At 43.3% G+C, this 18,593-nt stretch overlaps 1 protein-coding gene across 1 annotated transcript in view; it reads left to right on the plus strand.

Moving 5' to 3' along the window:
• Window positions 1–8,872: 8,872 nt before the first annotated feature.
• Window positions 8,873–18,593, plus strand: part of KLF7 (Kruppel like factor 7) — a 109,450-nt gene continuing 99,729 nt past the window's right edge. Inside the window, exons 1-2 of the mRNA XM_029225175.1 lie at window positions 8,873–8,977; window positions 9,186–9,425. Of these exons, the coding sequence (XP_029081008.1) occupies window positions 9,324–9,425 (102 nt within the window). The 5' untranslated portion in view covers window positions 8,873–8,977; window positions 9,186–9,323. The remainder of the gene's footprint in view (window positions 8,978–9,185; window positions 9,426–18,593) is intronic.

The raw sequence follows: 18,593 nt of genomic DNA on the forward strand, positions 1-18,593 counted from the left end.
CTGCATTGGCAGGCGGACCCTCAACCACTGTGCCACTAGGGAAGCCCTCATGTTACTTTTTAGTTAAATCTCTCTTCACTTAACATGTTAGTTCCAGAAGGACAAGAGTCATATCTCACTCATCCTTATAGTCCCATTCCCCAGCCTAGTGCTTGACAAAATAGGTACTCAATAATTGTTGAGTAAATGAAATGATGTGGCTTTAAATGAGACCACCTGGGCACATCTCAGTGGGTCCACCAGAACTGAAAAATATGAAGCTCAGTTTTGCCAGTTTAAAAACCAAATGACTACATTCACAGAAAGAAGATTCTCCACATTTGTTCATGCTAGGCAAATTTACAAGGAAGTAGTTTATAAATAGCAACATACCTTGATCAGTGCTTAATGGGAGACATAGCTAGAATGATAATGGATACCTTCTATATTTCTTCTTCCCTTATTCTTTGGTACTTCTGTCTTTTCTTTAAGGCTAATAGTTTTCTGTATTACGTTTCCTGTGTTTTAATGTCTTTATTCATACTTCTCCTCTGGAAGTAGAAGAAATAATAAACAAGTAAGTAAATAAATAGAATCGATACTACACGTTTACAAAGGGCAATCTTGTATAAGTCAGTCCACTCAGAAGACCAAATGATAGATCAGAAGGTTGCCATGGTAAAGACAAGTCAGAAAGGGGAAATTCAAGGTTGCCAAATAACTTACTTTCAAGCTACTAAAGTAGATCTCTTTCTAGTCTGTCTAAGTGATCTTTAAAGGTCATTTAGCATCAGGACATCCTGTACCCCAGGTCATTATAAAAGAAACTCAAATTTAAAAAATTCTATTCTCCAGCTTCCTTTTTGCTAACTTTCCCAGAAAAGTCTGTTATTACAACACTTTGTGAAATGTTACAATATTCAAGATTACAGTCTCTCTTAAAATGTAACAAATGTAACAGTGGCTGTTTCCTGATAGACTATGTAGTACCTTATTTAAAAATACACATTATCTCTGAATCACTCAGTAAAGTGGGTTCTTTGACAACATGTCTCATATACTTTATGTAGATTTTGGTATTAAAATTTTTTTTAAAATTAATTTTAGTTAATTAATTTATTTATTGGCTGCATTGGGTCTTTGTTGCTGGGCATGGGCTTTCTCTAGTTGCAGCAAGCTGGGGCTACTCTTTGTTGTGGTGTAAGGGCTTCTCATTGCAGTGACTTCTCTTGTTGTAGAGCACAGGCTCTAGGCATGCAGGCTTCAGTAGTTGTGGCACGTGGGCTCAGTAGTTGTGGTGCACAGGCTTAGTTGCTCCGTGGCATGTGGGATCTTCCTGGACCAGGGCTCGAACTCATGTCCCCTGCATTGGCAGGCAGATTCTTAACCACTGTATCACCAGGGAAGCCCAGATTTTGTATTTTAATTACAGAGAATTTTGCCAGGAGCCTTAGATCTTTTTTCTTTCAACCATATTTGACATCATTTGAGGTAATGCCACTTCCTCCTGCTCAGGTCAACCTAACAGAAGCCAGCACAAACAATAGTGTCCTAACAATACTGGAGAAGGAGTAATATTGTTTTTAAATTTTACTAAAAATATTTTGTATGATCTTTTTAAAGTTAGTTTTTAAAAAAGCTTGTGCTTATCATAACAGATATTAGATTCTCTACAGGGTGATCAGACAAATGTTCCCTAAGAATTTATAATCTCAAAAGGGCAATGATGCACATGAACATGTGGAAAGGACAATAACACTTAAGAGGGGTTTAATAAGAACATCCTCAAAGATCAAGAATCGATATTGCAGAAAAGCAAAGGATAGGTTAATGTATGGCACAGAGGAGTTGGGTTGAATCTCACATCTGGGCAAATTGGGTGGAAGGAGTGAGCCTCTCTGAGTTATACTCACTGTTGGTCTTCATCAAATGGGATTTCCCTAGCTTCCCAGCAAAGCAGAGGAGCATGTCATACATGGGAACCAGCTTGGGCATGACCAAAATATGATGATGCTGATGATCGCTTAGAACAATTTTTGAGCGTTGCAAAGCAGTAGGGGGAGATGATGAGAGCTGGGAGAGGGCTGTGAAGCATTCTGAGGTGGACACTGAGGCATTTCCTCTGGCCCCTCCCGTTTGGACTGCATAAATGGAAGTTTAGGGCATTTGCCTTGCTTACTCCTGAGAAAAGCAGTAACCAGTATTAAAAACTATGACTCAGCTGACTCTTCTAACCATTCAGATAAGCATCCTTCTGGTAAAGCAAAGTCGGTGAAATGCAAATGAGCAACCAGTCAGCAAAAAACTGCTGCTGACATTATTAATCTTCCAAACTACCCAGATCTATCATCCACATAAAAACTTATCATTGGGCACTTGTGGAATAGGTATCCCTCACTTAAAGGAATGGTCACTGTCAGCAAAGTTAGCCGTCCAGACTTTCTATCAAATCAATCTTATCCTCTCATTGATTTCCATTACCAAATCTGAGATGCATTCTGCTGTTAAATCCCATTAAATGTGTACCAAACCCTTTGGAAATGGCATATGTAAAAGAAAAATGATAATATCCTGATAAAACATTGACAGTGATATTTATACATTAATAGTAATGCTGTGCTGTATTCACCATGTCACAATAAAAATTGTTCAGGATGAAACATAACACAGTCCTACAAACTGCCTCACACACTGAAAAGGACAATAATCCCTAAAACATTAGCAACTTAATTTCTCACTAGCTTCACAACTGTCTTGGCATTTCTATCATTACATAGTCAAAGGAATTCTTCTTTTTATTATTTAAAATCTTTTCTCATCTTCTACCAGTCTCTTTTCCAAAATCCTTGTCCAGAAACCCCTGAATAGCTTGTGATGCTATTCTCAGATGGGAAAAATTAGCCAGCCAGACTCAGTCATAGTGGTTTATCCCAGTGCCTGCTGGGATTTCCCCATCATTGGAGCAACGGGGCATCTCCTGGAAGGAATATTGTTGAGGGAAGCAGTGGACCTGTCAAAGTAGGACTAGATACTTCAAATGCTTTTTATAACTTCTGAGATACAGCTCTACTATCTGACATTGTTTACAGTGGTAAACATGTCTGTGTTTACCATTCTATTTTCAACCTATGCACTTTGCATAATATATGTTAAATGACCAAATGTTTTGCATAATATATGCTGAATGACTGAATATTTTGCATAATATATGTTGAATGACTGATTGAATTCAGTTGATGATTTTGTTTTTCATTGGAGAATATTGACACTTCTAAGTGCTCGTAGCTCAGGCTGGAAATGTGGCTACCGTCATTAATCTCCATAGGAATTATGCGTCATAGGTCATAATGGCATTAAATGTCCAACGTTCTAAGGTCTGGACAGGACGTTCCTGACAGTGAACTTTTGCTGAATTCTTGAGTTCCTTCTCTTTATCATTGCGGTGAGTCAATTTTTTATTAAGCAATAAATAGCCTGCCTTCTTGCATCAGAACAACATGCCCATCACTGGTGATGCACCCCAGGTATTCCCCTTAATCATTTTAGCATAGCCCACTGCAATGCAACGTCAACATTCAGGGTTGACTTTACCATCTGATTAAAAAAATAAATGTTTTTATTAAGCTATAACATACCCACAGAATTCTGAAGAGTCAGTGGCAAGATTGGGATGTTTTCTGGAGATCAGCAGGCTACGTGCCAAGAGTTTTTGGTTAATTCACCGAGAAAAGGGTTTTGTTGGTGGTGGTGTTTGTTTTTTACCCATCATGTCCAGAAACCTCAACATGGAAGAGTCTCAAAATTGAACACACCCAGGGAGTCAGACCCATGCTCACTGAACTCACGAGGAACACACGTACAACTAAAAGGACTTTGTGTGGACAAAAACAACCAGAACTGTCACAATGACCACCAGGCTCCTGTGGTTGTAACCAGCACATTCTTTCCCTGCAGGCAGAACAAGTGGGAAGCCAAATTATGAGCTGAAAGTAAGTAGAGAATGAAAACAAGAAGAGATGTGTATTCTCAAGGAATATTTTGTCCAGGACATGAGAGGCCTGAGGAAGCTGCCATTTTTTTTTCAATCATGAAATAACTCTCTGGTTGTATGTATGTATGCATGTCATTGTATGTATGGCCACATACATTTCCTTTCAGATTCAAACTGTCTCTCAGAGAGTCTTTGGCATTCTTTGGCATTTCCATTTCCATCTCCTTGTCACTCTTATTTTCTCTGATACAAACAAAGCCTGCTGCCTAAGCTCACACTTTGTTCCACTATAGTAAGATTGTAAAGAGAAGCAAAAGTCAATGGTATATGAAAGTATTATTAATGATATGGCCACTTATAAATTAATACCCCATTCAAACACCTCTTTTAAACACCTCCCCCCCCCGCACACACACACACACACACACAATGATGGTGAACATTTACAGCACAATGCAAACACATTCAGTTCTATTGCAAATCTTGCAAAAGGTGTAAGGTCAGTGAAAGTGAGGTTGGTAAAACTGGCACATGAGGATCTACCGAGTTAAACACATGAAGGTAAAATCAACTGGGCTGATGACTATATTGATACTTCAGAAGAGAACAGTTTGAATAGCAAAGAACTAATTGAGACCCTTGGGAAAACTGAAGAAACTCTGAAACATTTTTACAAAAAGTGACCCTCTTTTTTATTATTCTCTGAAAGTCAAATATGAAATAAAGCATGTTGTAAGGTGCTTCACAATGCTTAGGAAAAATTTAAGCCAACAATAATCATCTTGATTTATTATTTATTCATTCTATAATTAGCACATGGTTGTACTTATCAATTTTGTTCAATGTAGGATAGAATAAATGTGTTTTTAAAATGTTGAGTTTTATTTTCAAGACAAGTCCCCAGCAAACCTTTTTTCACTAACTGCTCTAAAATTTGGTCCGTGTGTTAAGTAGATTTACTTTGAGGCTTTCCCAGTGCTAATCACAATAGGATATTAAGGACTTTCTGTACTAATGACACAGAACTTTTCTAGTAGTAACAGTCTAATGTCTTGATTGTTTCTATTTGCATATTGAATTTTTACTATTTTGTTTATAAAATATCCTCATTTCTCAGTTCTTGGGGGGTAACTTGTTATTTACTCTTAGGTGTTTCCTACAGGATCACTTCCAAAGGGTGATACTTTAAAAAGTATCATCAGTATCTTCTAAGGCAACCCATGTAGAGGACATAGACTTTGGAGTCAACCTGGAGCCAGACCTATATTTAAATCTGCTTTTGCCACTTGAGAGACATATGACAATGGGCAAATTATGTGCCCACTCTGAACTTTGGTATCTTCATCTGTGAAAATGGAGCAGTAATAGCTCCCTCACAAGATTGTGGTGAAGATTAGATGTGAACATGTGTAAAATGCCAGGTACAGAGAAAGCATTCAGTATGCAGTAGTTGTAGCAGTGCTCTTTATTTTTGGTTTGCTTGGCTGCCAAATTTCCCTTGTGATCTTAATTTGTTGATTATTTTGTACATTCGGATTCTTTCCATGTGCTTTGCAATGTGAACCTAGGGTCTCTAGGCTATTATAAGTAGCTAAATATGACTAATACTGAAAATATGCCTTTAGGAGCGCCTTGTTACATAAATCTCTTAGAATTCTAATCTATAAAGCTTTGAAAAAACTCATAATGAGGTTTTTAGGATTTACATTGTAAAATTTTGGTTGAGTTCTTCTATAAGTTGGATGGCTGATATTTACATGTGAAAAACCTCAATGGAAGCCTCCCTCTCCACACCCAAGCAATTTTTATAAACAAGTCTTGACTTAAAGCCAAGAAACTCAAGTCTTTCACCTTGCAGAGAGCCCCATGCAGAGCACAGTCTTGGAAGTCAGGTGGTCCTGGATTTGAACCTCTGTTTGGCTGCTTCCTGGTTGTGTGACCTTGACCAACTTAGTATTTCCAAGCCTGGGTATCTTTATCCATAAAGTTGGGGATAATAAAAATACCTACGCTGGGGCTGCCATGAGGATGAAATAAGACACAGCATAGAAAATGTTTATGTGCCCATACAGCTTGGCACATTGTGCTTAATATCCTCAAAGTTAACAGGTATGTCATAATTTGTTGAAAATGGTAATAGTGTAACACAAAGAAAACAAAAAACAAGTTCAGTTGAGTCTCAAACAAATTATGTTCTTTGGTCTTGCCTTGCTTTTTGCCTCTTGCGTTTCCTACATTTAAGATCCTTTCCCTCCCCTGGGTGATGGTGAGATGAATTGGGAGACTGGGATTGACATATATACACTAACATGTATAAAATAGATAACCAATAAGAACCTGCTGTATAACAGAATAAATAAAATAAAATTCAAAAAAAAAAAAAAAAGATCCAGGCTTCCCTGGTGGTGCAGTGGTTGAGAGTCCGCCTGCCGATGCAGGGGACACGGGTTCGTGCCCCGGTCCGGGAAGATCCCACATGCCGCGGAGCGGCTGGTCCCGTGAGCCATGGCCGCTGAGCCAAAGATCCTTTCCCTCCCCTATTACTCCTGAACATGTCTTCTGCCCCAGTACTTGTCAGTGATCTCTTCCCCATCCCCACACACAATCAGGATAGCATGTTGGGTTGCAGGGGAAGACCTTATTCCAAACTGGCAAGAGGTTTCTACATTCTTCTTCTCTAAGACTGGTATATCCCCCTACAAGCCTGATTGGTTCAGATATTATTTAATTTACTCAGCTAAAGTCAGAAGATAATGATGGCTAACATTTAGTATTCACCTATTAGCACCAGATACACTATGCTAGGTGAGTTAACAAACATTATAAAATTTTGATTGTTCGTAACAATCAGGCAAGGCAGATACCACTTTTCCTGTGTCTGAGAAGGGTAGCCAGAGGGTCTGAGCCAGTAATTTGCTCAAAGTCACACAGTAGTAAGTGGCAGTATCAATGGCCATCAGGATCAAGTTAATGCATTAATTGGTATGTGATGGCTCTAAATGGTTTTCCACTTCTGGGAAAGGCCCACGCAGACTTCTCATACTGGCACTTATATGTGTGCTATCATATCACTTTATTCGTGTAGGACTTTTACCCTTTTCATACCATTTATCCCCTAGCACCACGAATGTGTATAATACATAATGCTAAATGTACCAAGATCCTTGTACATTCCATGCACACACACTTACAGTACATTCACCAATTATACACTGGATGCTGGAGATCTGACCAACAGAATTCCAGACATCAAAAAGCAAATAAACTAGACTTTCCTCAACTCAATAATTCCCGTTTAATTTCCCCTGGCAAATACTGAACTTCAAACTGTGTTTGTTCTATAAAGTAGAACTTTCGAAATATTGTGATATGGAGCCCCACATAGTCAGAAGGAGAGACAGCTGAGAAGGGCGATTAAGGTGGATGTGTTTCTTCCATTATGAGTTGAATTTAAGTTTCTCATTTCAGAATAAGTACCAAATTCTGCAATCATTCCAAAAGTGGAAGTTCAGCTCACACTGCATTTTGGGGAAGCTTTAACCACACTAACCAGTTAAGGTCAAGCAAACAACCGGTCAACCCTCACAACGTGCGTAGTTCAGCTAAGAGATAATAGGCTCTCTATCTATACATCTCTATATGTCAGCGCCATAGTGCAATTCAGGTCCTCCCCTCACCACCGTAGCTAGGCAGACGGACACCCTCTCTCCAAGCCGCATGGGAAGTCTCACGTTTAAGCCCCCAAGCAAGTTGCCGGCTCCTGCCTGCACCCCACGTCTACAAGGATTCCCTCTATTGTCTTTAACACACTCCCCAGCAAAACGTCCAGTTCCAATCAACTCTAACTGCAAGTCTAACCCCCGCCCGGTCCCCGGCGTCGGCTCAGAAGGCTGGGCGGGCGGGGTGGGGCGGGGCGCGGCGGCACGCACTGGGGCGCCGGCGGGGCTGGGGGCGGGGCCTGCGTGCGGCGCGCGAGGCGGGCCCCCGCCGCTGTTTTCGCGTATTCCCCTTTGTTCTGCTCCATTGTGTGGCGCTTCCTCCTCTGGCGCTTCTTCTCGGCACCCTGGCAGCCTGTGGGGAATTCATGAAGGGGCTTTTGGTGACTTTTTCTTTCTTCCGCCCTCCTCCCAAACCCCCGGTTTATTTCTGAGGAAGTGCGGAACTCCTTTGCGGTGCCCCGCCCTCGCGGTTCCCTGCCCTCGGGCCTAGAAGGGAAGCGGAGTGGGAAGTGGCCTGCCCTCCTCCCCACGCCGGCTTCCTCGTCCTCCCGACTCGCTCTTCCTCCGGGAGGCATCCTAACCCCGCATTCTGGACTTTCACCTCCTAACCGGCCGCGTCCACGCCAGAACGGCGATACGCGACCCTCTCCCCTCTGAGGGGCGCAGGCTCCGGCCGCCTGGGGCTCCACCTGGCACCCAAGCGAAGGTCGGAGGCCGGCGTGCGGCCCGAGCCCAGTCGCCTCAGCGTACCGGGAGCCCGTGCAAGTGTCGCCGCGACCCTCCCAGTCCCTCGCGCTCGCGCTCCCCGGGCGCCGCACAGCCTCTTCAGCCCCCTTATATAGCCCTCTAAAAATAGCTCGCCTCGCACCGCCTTGTAAGGCAGCAGGGAGATTCGCAGCGTGCCAATCCGCGCCCTCCGCCAGGGCCAAGCCCCGCCCCAGGCCCTGCTCCACGCTTCCCATTGGTCCTCAGTGACTTCATGAGCCCCCTGTTTACCATACATGGTCACACGCGGCCTAATGGACGCCCTCCTCCGAGATCCCACGGCTGCGCGGAGAGCCGGGCGGAGGGAGGGAGTTTGGGGAGGGGGAAGAGCAGGAGGAGGAGAAAAGGAGGAGGGGGGGGAGAGACTACAAACTAGCAAGGATGGGGATGGGGGTGGGGAGGGAAGGAAAGAGGGGGAGAGAAGCGATCGCGAGAAAAAAAAAAATGCCACCTCCCAAAATAAAGAGCAAAGATTGCATTAGGAGCGAACAGCGCTGCAGAAATAGATGGCAGCTTCGTGTCAGTGAGTTTGCATCCCCCTTCCTGATCCACGAGCTGGAGTGATTAGAGCCCTGGAAGGGAATTGTTACTCCCGTGAAGTCCCCTTTTCCTGGCAGCCGTCTGCACTGTACACGCTGGATGCCTCTCTCCATCCACCCCACTCAGTCTCTCCTCTCTCACCTCCTCTCTCCCTCTCTTCTGCATTGATTTTTTTTTTTTTTCCTTTTTAGTTGACTGAAACAAAACAAAACAAAAGGGCCACTGGATGTCTGCCTCCTTGGGGGGTGAGCCAGACAGACTGACAAACAAACAGACCCAACTGTGTTCGGGGGAGGGTTTCTCCTCCCGTTTTGCCCGGCAGCAGCAGCATGGACGTGTTGGCTAGTTATAGTATATTCCAGGAGCTACAACTTGTCCACGACACCGGCTACTTCTCAGCTTTGCCATCCCTGGAGGAGACCTGGCAGCAGGTGAATGATTTAAATTACTTGTGTAAATCGTGTGGTGGCGGCGGAGACGCAGGGGCTGCGTTGGTGTGGGCTTGGGGTTGAATTTTGTTTGTTCGTTTGTTTAATTCCCCCCCCCCTTTTGGCTGTCTGTTGTTTAAAATGTTTTCGGAAACAGTCATCTGCTTACCTCTCCACCCACCCCCTAACCCCTTAGTGTGCTGAGCTGAGCGGCCGGTCGGAGCTGCCTGCGTTTCAGTCACCAACACACATCCTTGCGCACACGTTGTGCGGCTCACTGCCCCCCAGCAGAGACCTGCCTAACTTCTGGGGTTCGGAGGAGCCGGGTGGGAAGGTGGTTTGGGGCTTTACGAGCCATCACAGACAGGTACCGCGTCCCTACATGCACGAGCTCTACCTCCTTGGTACCTTAAATCAGGTTCATCTCTTTCAACTGGTGCTAACGACCGTCAGATGGCGGGGAGGGGGTAGGAGCAAAGCGGAGTGTTTTCCTAGTAATTAGCGAGTATCAGTAAAGAATAGGAACTTGATTTTGAGATTAGAAGCTGGGCAGAAGGAAGAGGAGCCCAGTGATAAAGGATACTCAAAGATATCTCGGAAGAGGACGGGAAGATGTGTCTGTCTCATGCTGACCGTGCATTGTAGGTTTCCCCAGTGCGGTGTCTTCGGAAGGAGAACACCCTCTGTGGGTGTCCTTGCTTCTCTTTCGTTTGGTGTGCCTCTCCACTTAGCACAACCTCCGACAAAGGGTGGTGTGTGCTTCCATGCCTCTGACTTTGTTTTAGAGGACTAGTCAAGAAACTCCTAAGATGCTGAAGGGCACCGATGCCAAGTTGGCTAGGCGTCCCAGTGAGGGGGAAGCGGGGCTGGTGACAAGTTCACTGGGCTTTGTGAAGTGGAATAAAGAAAGTGCTGGTTAGTGGAAAGTGCAAGATCTGCTGCGGAAACAGTGGTTTTCTCGGTAAGGATTAGGAGCTGCTGAGGGGACATTCTGCAGGAAAGATGGTGGGTGGGGATGGAGGGACACGAACATTCTTTCAGAATTCTACAGTGTGCATCATGGAACGTGCAAGAAGACAGTTCGGATTTGCACATTGGAAGTGTGAACGTGCACAATCCGTCTGGGAGAAACGTGCTTGCCCTTGGGGCGGGCGGCAAGAGGCTTAGTGTGTGGCTGCTCATGTAACTTCTCTGCTCCATGACAGCAGCTTGTTAAGGCTAATGAACGGCTGAATTTCCTCCGCCAGGATCCAAAGCGGGATTTGCCAGTTTGAGCCTGGGATGTAACAGTTGCTGCTTTAGCGAGTGAGGTTTGGCTTGTGGTATAAGGAGCCTATCCTGTGTACCATTGTTGCTAGTTGCTGTTCTCTCCTGATTTCGAGGCTGGAGTTTCTCCAGGTACTGGCCTCTGGTGTCTGTGCTTCCACACATACATTCCTGCCCAAGGATGCTGGCAGATGTGTTTGACTTTGTCTTTCTCTAAACGCACGCACAGCTCACATGTTTCTAGCAGAAGGCATTTCTCCAGTGCATCCTTTCCCCCATCCTTGATGAGACTATCTCACGAAGGGTCTCACTAGAGCTTTTTCCTGCTTTTATTTCACATGCTAATTAAACCAAAAGGTTGCCAGAATCTCATTTTCTGAAATAGTCTTCATTTCACACTGTCAGCCCACTGGTGTTGAATCGGTTGCCTATTAACAACTGTCTAGACAGGTTAGGGAAGAGAATCTGTTGATTTAGTCAGCCTGCCCAAGGCAGCCCTTGTTTGTGACTAACTGTTAAGCAGGGTTGGAGGGAAGAAAGTTGGCTTTATTTGTTACAACGTTCCCTCCTGATGAATCACCCAACTTTGTTTGGTTCAAGATTTCACAGTAGTAAAGCCTGCTTTGGGGGAAGGCCTCTCCAGAGGAAACCTGCTTTTCTAGATCTGGTTAGAGCATCCTTGAGAAGGTCTAGATCTGTAAAGAAACATCATTGGTTTGATAATTAGAGGATGTATTGGATCTTTTGTTTCCTTAGAAGCCTTCTTCGCTTCCCACCCACCTCATCCTTCATCTCACCTCCTTCAGGGCATCTCTAGCTTAGTTTGTATCTGTGGGCAAAGAAATTTTCACCCCCCTATTTCTTGCGTTAATCCTCTCCTACTGCCAAATGCCCTCAGCTTAAAACCCTTTGCCAGGCTCTTTCAGAGGCATGCTCATAATCCATACTGAAACATAACTTGTGAGGACACGGTCCTAAATGAGATATCGTTCCAAGGAGCTTTCTTCTGTGGGCTCTGTAGTCACAAATGCTTTCTGTAAAGGTGACTGTGCCTTCCAGTTCCTGCTGATGACATAACCTCCAACCTCTGTCTCTTCCTTCCTCCCTCTACCTGCCCCCTCCCTCTTGCCTCTTCTGAGTATAAAGGAGGGGAGTGTGGTTATATGCAACTGTTGGTTCTAAATCAACCATCACATGGTGAAATTTTAAGGCTCCTGTGCTCAAATCAGCTCAAGAAGGTTGCTACAAAGAACCCCAGGCAGGAGGAAGTTTCCTGATGCTCTGGGGTAATCAGATTTTAGAGGTCAAATGAGGAGCAGTTATTAGATGTACTCCTGAAAGTGAACAGTGTACCTTGAGGAGATGAGCGAAGTCCAGAGATTCCAGTAGTCTGATTTGGTTCGTAAGAAACAGAGTGGCTTGGATGATAAACTCAAGACCATCTGTGCATTTGAAAATTAAGGATGGACTCTTTGGAGTTTTTATTTTAAACTCAAGTCTGGGATAATTGTTCTGCTTAATAGTCAGTGAGCTTGTCATGGCCCTCCTGTCACAGGGGTCGTCATTTTGACATTGGGTTTTTGGGCAATATTGTCTTAGTCTCATACAGCTCCAACTATGAAAACCATTGTTGGTGTAATTTTTAAATCCAGATGGACATCCTACATTAACAGCTCTCCATTCCTGGGCTCTGACTGCATACTTAAGCATTTGGCCCAAGTAACATCATCCCTGCCTGTCATATAACTGTAAATTACACTGTGCTTATGTGGTCTATTATTTTATGGAATTCAGCTGACGCACAACTCTTAAGGCTACCAGCCTTAAGCTCTTTGGAAACTTGCAGGAAAATTTCCAAGAACTGTCTGAGCAAAAGTAGGAAAAAGTCAAAGGTAGGACAGAAACTAAGAGTAGCATATAGGGTACCACTTGATGATGGATAAAGGGGGACCCATTCATGAGTTTTGTTGCCATTAGAATCATGATTTTTCTGGACCCACTGCTGGCTTGGAAAATAAAAGAGGATTTGGTACAATACTGATGGTTATTTTACTTTGGGAAGCTACAAAGACTTTTAGAATTTGGGTATATTCTTTATACCTAGACTGCTATTTCATGAGCGCAGGTCAAGTAATGATGTTCTAAGTCTTATTTGCACTTAGCTTTGCTTCATGCCAGTGAGGAGCATGGTATGTTTACTTGAAAACTCTTATGGAATTATGCTTGTTGTTAATGCTGATTCATAATTGGCAGATGGGGTCAGTTTCAGGCCTCCTTTTTGCTCAGAGAAAATTTTCCACTGCTACTGGAAACAAATAAATAAATCATAGAACATTCCTCCCTCCTCCCCCATTCCCCCATTGTTTTAAACTAATGGCATACTTGGCTACTGTAAGAACTACAGCGTCCCCATAACACTGCAATTTCATCTTGGTTTCAGGCACCCTGAAACACTTTTTACAAGGGCCTTTGGTATGAAGCATCTCTAGGGGACAACTTACAAAAATGGTTGCCTGCCAAGAACAGCCTCATGGTGCAAGGGATGGGATTTGATCTGTGAGCTACATCGCTTCTCCTATGTTGGGATCTTGCCTTTGCACTGCCTTCTACAGGCCCGAGCAGCCTGGTGCTGTCTCAGCCAGAAAGACAAAGCAAACTGTAGGGTCCTTGCATCCGCAGGTTTGCCTCTGTCCCCAATTTGCAGAAAACCTTGTCATGAATTAGAATTTCTTGGCAACAGCACCACCCAGGGAAATTTGTAGACACAAAGGAGCCTTGCTAACCACACTGAAAGGATAAAATAGCTGGCTTTTTTTTTTCTTTTTTGTATGTGATTTGTGTGCTCTTTAGTTACCATAACTCTATTTTTTTTAAAAATTTGAAACAGTGACTTGATAGATGAAAAAAAAATCAGAACTGCCCCTGTTCTCCAGATTTTCTAAATAAGGATGCAGTCACTCAATAAATGTAGCTTTACAAATGAAAGCACATGTGAATGCCATCTATCACACACTTGGCCTTTCCATGTTCTTTTTAATTTTAATTTCCATGTTCTTTTTAATAGATACATCTTTGTGTAGATTTAGGGATTCTCAAACATTATCACTCAGTCTACCTGTTTGCAGTTTGGTATTTTAAAGTGAGTGAATGTTACAACGCAGATGTTTTTACTACATCTGTCTTTAGTTGGGGGGATAAAGGAAGTGGTGACTTCTTTGTTCTCCATGAAACTCCCACCCCCACTCCCTACCCTGAGGAGGATGTGATGTTGGGGTCCAATCCATTTAAAGGGCAGAGCAGAAGATGTGACACCTCACCCTGAAATGATTTATGTATGGGTATGTCAGAGACCTTCAGCGTTCAAAATGTGCTCTTCCTCTCTCCCAGCCCATTCTAAATATAAATGCCAGTGGAGGCTATTTGCCTCTCCACTTAAACGGGAATAGTTTAGAGAAGGTCCTAATGGAGCTTTCAGTAGCCATTCTCTTATAAATCTTCAGATTCTTCTCCCTTCAGAGAATTCCTGTATTTTAACTTTTTGAGTACGAGAAGGCAATGCAGTCTTCTTTGATCACTGTGTGCTTATTTGGGAGAGAAGACAGTTTCCTCTGGCCAGTCCGAACTGGCTCATGTTGATGGGATAGCTGGCCAGATCGGGTGGCAGACACCCGCTATCTCTGCAGTTTGTCAGTAGCGTGCAAGGGGTTTTAAATCACCTTTGCTGGACTCCATGATTGGTGAATGCAGAGAACACCTCTGTGATTCCGCTTCACTCAATCTATCAGTTAGCATGTATGTTTGGAATTGGGATTTGCTGAAAGTTTAGGACAGCTCCCCAACGTAACCTGAGCGGTGCCAGAAGGGTGAGGGGTGGAGATTTATCTCTCTACAAATAAACCCCTTTGTTTCCCCAAATTAGCTGAGTGCTTGCTTAGTATAAACAGGTGGAAATATTTTAACCCAAATTGCCAAATCTTACCTAGTACAGTGATTAGGAAGCTCTATAAGTACTAATGGTGTTAAAGTCGGTGGAGCAAGATACAGCATCTAATCATTAACGTTACATGCAACATCCACAAGTTAAGAAACACTCCTCCTCCCAGTTATATTGTGTGCTCATTTTAGAGCGCCCGCGTGAGAAGCTATCCTTACTTAGTTTAATTTAAGTGTTCCCCAAATCAAATATCGCATTACTGGAGCAGGCTTTTACCTAAGATCGGTCATGATCTTGTTCCTCTCCCTTCTTGTTCCTTGGCCTTCATTTTCTGCTGCTAATTTGGAGAATCATTTCTCCTGCCTTGAATCCTTTTTGTTTTCCTCACTCGGTATTTTGCTGTGACCCTGAGAACTTGGTCCTGCTAAGTGTATTGTGTCCGTTGCACTCTCCATTAGAGCAGCTTCCAGCTGCCCCATCCACCACATGCGTGACATAGAGATGGACAGCGGGGGGTCAGCAGCAGCTTTGTGATCAGTCTGGAATCAGCCTGCTTGAGGTGGGAGTGACTTCTGATTTCATAGTGATACCATTCCTGACTGAGCATTACTGGAACAGGCTTTTACCTAAGATTGGTCATGCCTCTGAGCTGGTAGAGGCAGTCAGTCACACCTTGTGGGCTTTTCTCTGTTTATATTAAAATATGGAAAATATTTCACAGTCAGTACTTCATTCCTTTGCTCTGGTTATGTGCAAAATACTGTTTGGGTGATGCGAATTTGAATTGGATATAGTTCTGCCCTCTATGAGCTTGACTTCAGTAGGGGAGAGTGAGCATGTTCAGAATTAAGTAATACAGTATTAGAACACCGTTGCCAAAAAAAAGAGATTTTAAGTCCAGTATTTGAACACTGACCCATGCCCCTCTGTACTTACCCACCTCGTTGCAACCTTGTTTATAAAACATACTTGAGATTTACTAAATTTTCTTAGGCTTTTTTAGCTAATGGTGTAATGGGGCTGGTGGCCCTCTTAGGGCAGATGAGTCGACAGTGTGAATGAATACGCATGTCCATAATGACCAGGAAACAGCATCCATGTCTGTGTCATTCGGAAATGATTATAGGTAATTAAAATAATTAATGTAGAGCCATATGCAATATCTATTTCTGAATATGGGTTTATTGACATTTCCTGAGGTCATATTGAAAGTCAGGCCCCAGGCCTTGTACCAAAGCTAGACCCAGAGAATCTTAGAATTTCAAATCCTGAAAGGGTCTTGGTTTCTTTAACTCTAAAACACTAGGCTAGGACCAAATGATTGTTGAAGCCAGATGAAGCATTGAACCTTCCAAGGTCACCCAGCTGTTGTTAACATGGATGGTGGTCCCAGGCCCAGTACTCTTTCAGATGCCCAAATCAGTTTGCTTGCTTTTCATCACACTGTTCTGAATATACTTTGAGTCACTTCTCATCTTTCCTTCTCTCTCTTTCCCCCTCTCCCCTTAAAGGGAAGCAAGAAAACCCCCATTGTACTTTGAACAATACTAGTACATGGAAGTTTTGAATTGTCTGGGCCCTAAACCAAGATATTGAATATCTTGGAGAAAGCTTATGTGTGTAATTTAATCTCTTTTCCATTTTTAATAATGTGTGGTAACCTGGAAAATGTACACTGTACTGAAAAAACAAAACAAAAGCCCCCAATTGCAACTCCAGCCTTATGAAAAAAAGTGCTGTCACTTAAATGATAACAAACGGAGCGAGAGTAAGAAGGGTGCATTGAGATGTATGCGGTAGGGAGTTGGATGGATGATAGAACTGGGGTTTTATGTGGAAAGCGTCAAATGCGAAGTTTTGAAATGCTTTGTCTCTGACAACTTGCCAACAAAGGGACTGCGTGAAACTGTAGCAGTTATCATGTGCCAATTCAGAAAAATCTCTTTTGAAGTGTTTTAAAATTTCTTGAGAGGGTTGGATGGGCAGTGAGGTTGTAATGTTTTACAAATTTAAACAAAAAACATTGCACATTGTGATAAGCAGTTGGGAAGAGAGACAACTTCTGTGCGGTTTTTAAAAAGTCCTTATGGGGTGGGAGGGTGAAGCCAAGGCTCAATTTTCAGTGTCCCTAGTGAGGAAAGGAAACGCAGGGTGCTCTTCACTCTGCTCAGTGACTTTTGGCCCTTCTCCACCCAATCTCTAGTATAGTTATGATGGTGAAAATTCTCTCTTGGAACTTGGCTCACAGATTGGTTTCACCTCTAAAATCTTAGAAACTGAAGATTTCTTCCCAAATGGAGACTTCTTTATTTCTTCAAAGCTGTAATCTACAGCTCCAACTCCAATATTTTCCTGAGTTTCAGGCCCACATTGTTGAACTGGAAACCTGGGGCTGACACTTAAGGCTTTTGGGGTTGTCCCATGAAGACCTCAGCTGAATATGTCCCAAAGCTTGAACTCGTCAACTTCTTTCCTCCTTTTCCTGGCTTCCCTGTTTCTTTTATTGAGTTGACCTTTCTTCTGTGATCCAGGTTTGAAGGTCCAGCCATCTTTGGCTCCTCTCTTTCCCTTCACTCTGATTGGTTGAAAAATCCCATTGATTTGGTTCTTACAGTACGTCACCATGGTCTACCACTTTCTTCTTGCTCTGCCATTGCCCCAGGGCAGCCCCATCACCTCAGCTGGACTGACTTTCTGCCTCCATCACCATGCTTCAAACTGTCAATGGGGCCCTCTTTTACATACGATGAGGCCAAATGTCTAAGAGTCACGATGTTCCAAGACTGGGTCTAGGTAGTAGTCACAAGTTTCCCCCTTTGTTACCATGTGCGGTAACCGCCATCCAAATTGAATGACTGTACTTTTCCTGCTTCTCTCTTCATTTATGTCATTTCCTTCAGCCTTTTCCTTCTTCTTCCTCTTTGAGTCTCTTTGTCCAAATTCTACCCATCCTTTAACTTTCAGATGGTTGCCACATCTTCCAGGAAACTCCCTCGCTTTCCCTTGGCCAACAGTAATTGCTGCTGTTTCTATACTCTTGTGTAGAACTTTTTACTTCCTCATGATGCTTTTCAGTTTTGTCCTGTAGTATAGTTTTTCTTTTCTTTTTTTTCCCCATTGCCTTATTTTTCCAGTTAGGTTGCATGATTTAGAGCAGAGTCCATGCCTTGGTTATAATTTTGATAATAAACTTTTAATACATAACCCTTCAGGTTCTTAGAAAGCCTTGCACGTGGTAGATACTCAATAGATATTTAGGGCTTAATGATGTGACTTAAGATTTGACTATGTCTGTAGTAATGGTTCACAACTGTGGCTGCACCCCAGACCAATTAAATCAGTATTCCTTTGGGTGGAACCCAGGTATCAGTGTCGTTTTGTTTTTGTTTTTTTATAAATTTTATTTATTTATTTATTTGTTTATTTATTTTTGACTGCATTGGGTCTTCGTTGCTGCGCATGGGCTTTCTCTAGTTGCAGTGAGCAGGGGCTACTCTTTGTTGCAGTGTGTGGGCTTCTCATTGCGGTGGCTTCTCTTGTTGCGGAGCACGGGCTCTAGGCGTGCAGGCTTCAATAGTTGTGGCATGTGGGCTCAGTAATTGTGGCCCGTGGGCTCTAGATCATAGGCTCAGTAATTGTGGCGCCCAGGCTTAGTTGCTCCACGGCATGTGGGATCTTCCTGGAACCCACGTCCTCTGCATTGGCAGGTGGATTCTTAACCACTGCGCCACCAGGGAACTCCCTCAGTGTTTTTATAAAGCTTCTGGGTGATTCCAATATGCAGCCAAGGCTTTGAGCCATTAATCTATAGAGGGTTAATATCAGAGATATCAGAGTTGCAGGTGGCTACTACTTATATGGAAATATTTCATTTCTTGTATAACTTGGAATCTAAGTGTAATAGAGGTTTATAATAAAGCAGGACAGTGGATGTACCTCATCCAGCTCCTCGGTTAATAGCAACTGTCCAA

The sequence above is a fragment of the Monodon monoceros genome, unplaced genomic scaffold (assembly GCF_005190385.1).
Source record: "Monodon monoceros isolate NGI ecotype Baffin Bay Population unplaced genomic scaffold, NGI_Narwhal_1 Super_Scaffold_16, whole genome shotgun sequence".
NCBI classification, from domain to species: Eukaryota; Metazoa; Chordata; class Mammalia; order Artiodactyla; family Monodontidae; genus Monodon; species Monodon monoceros.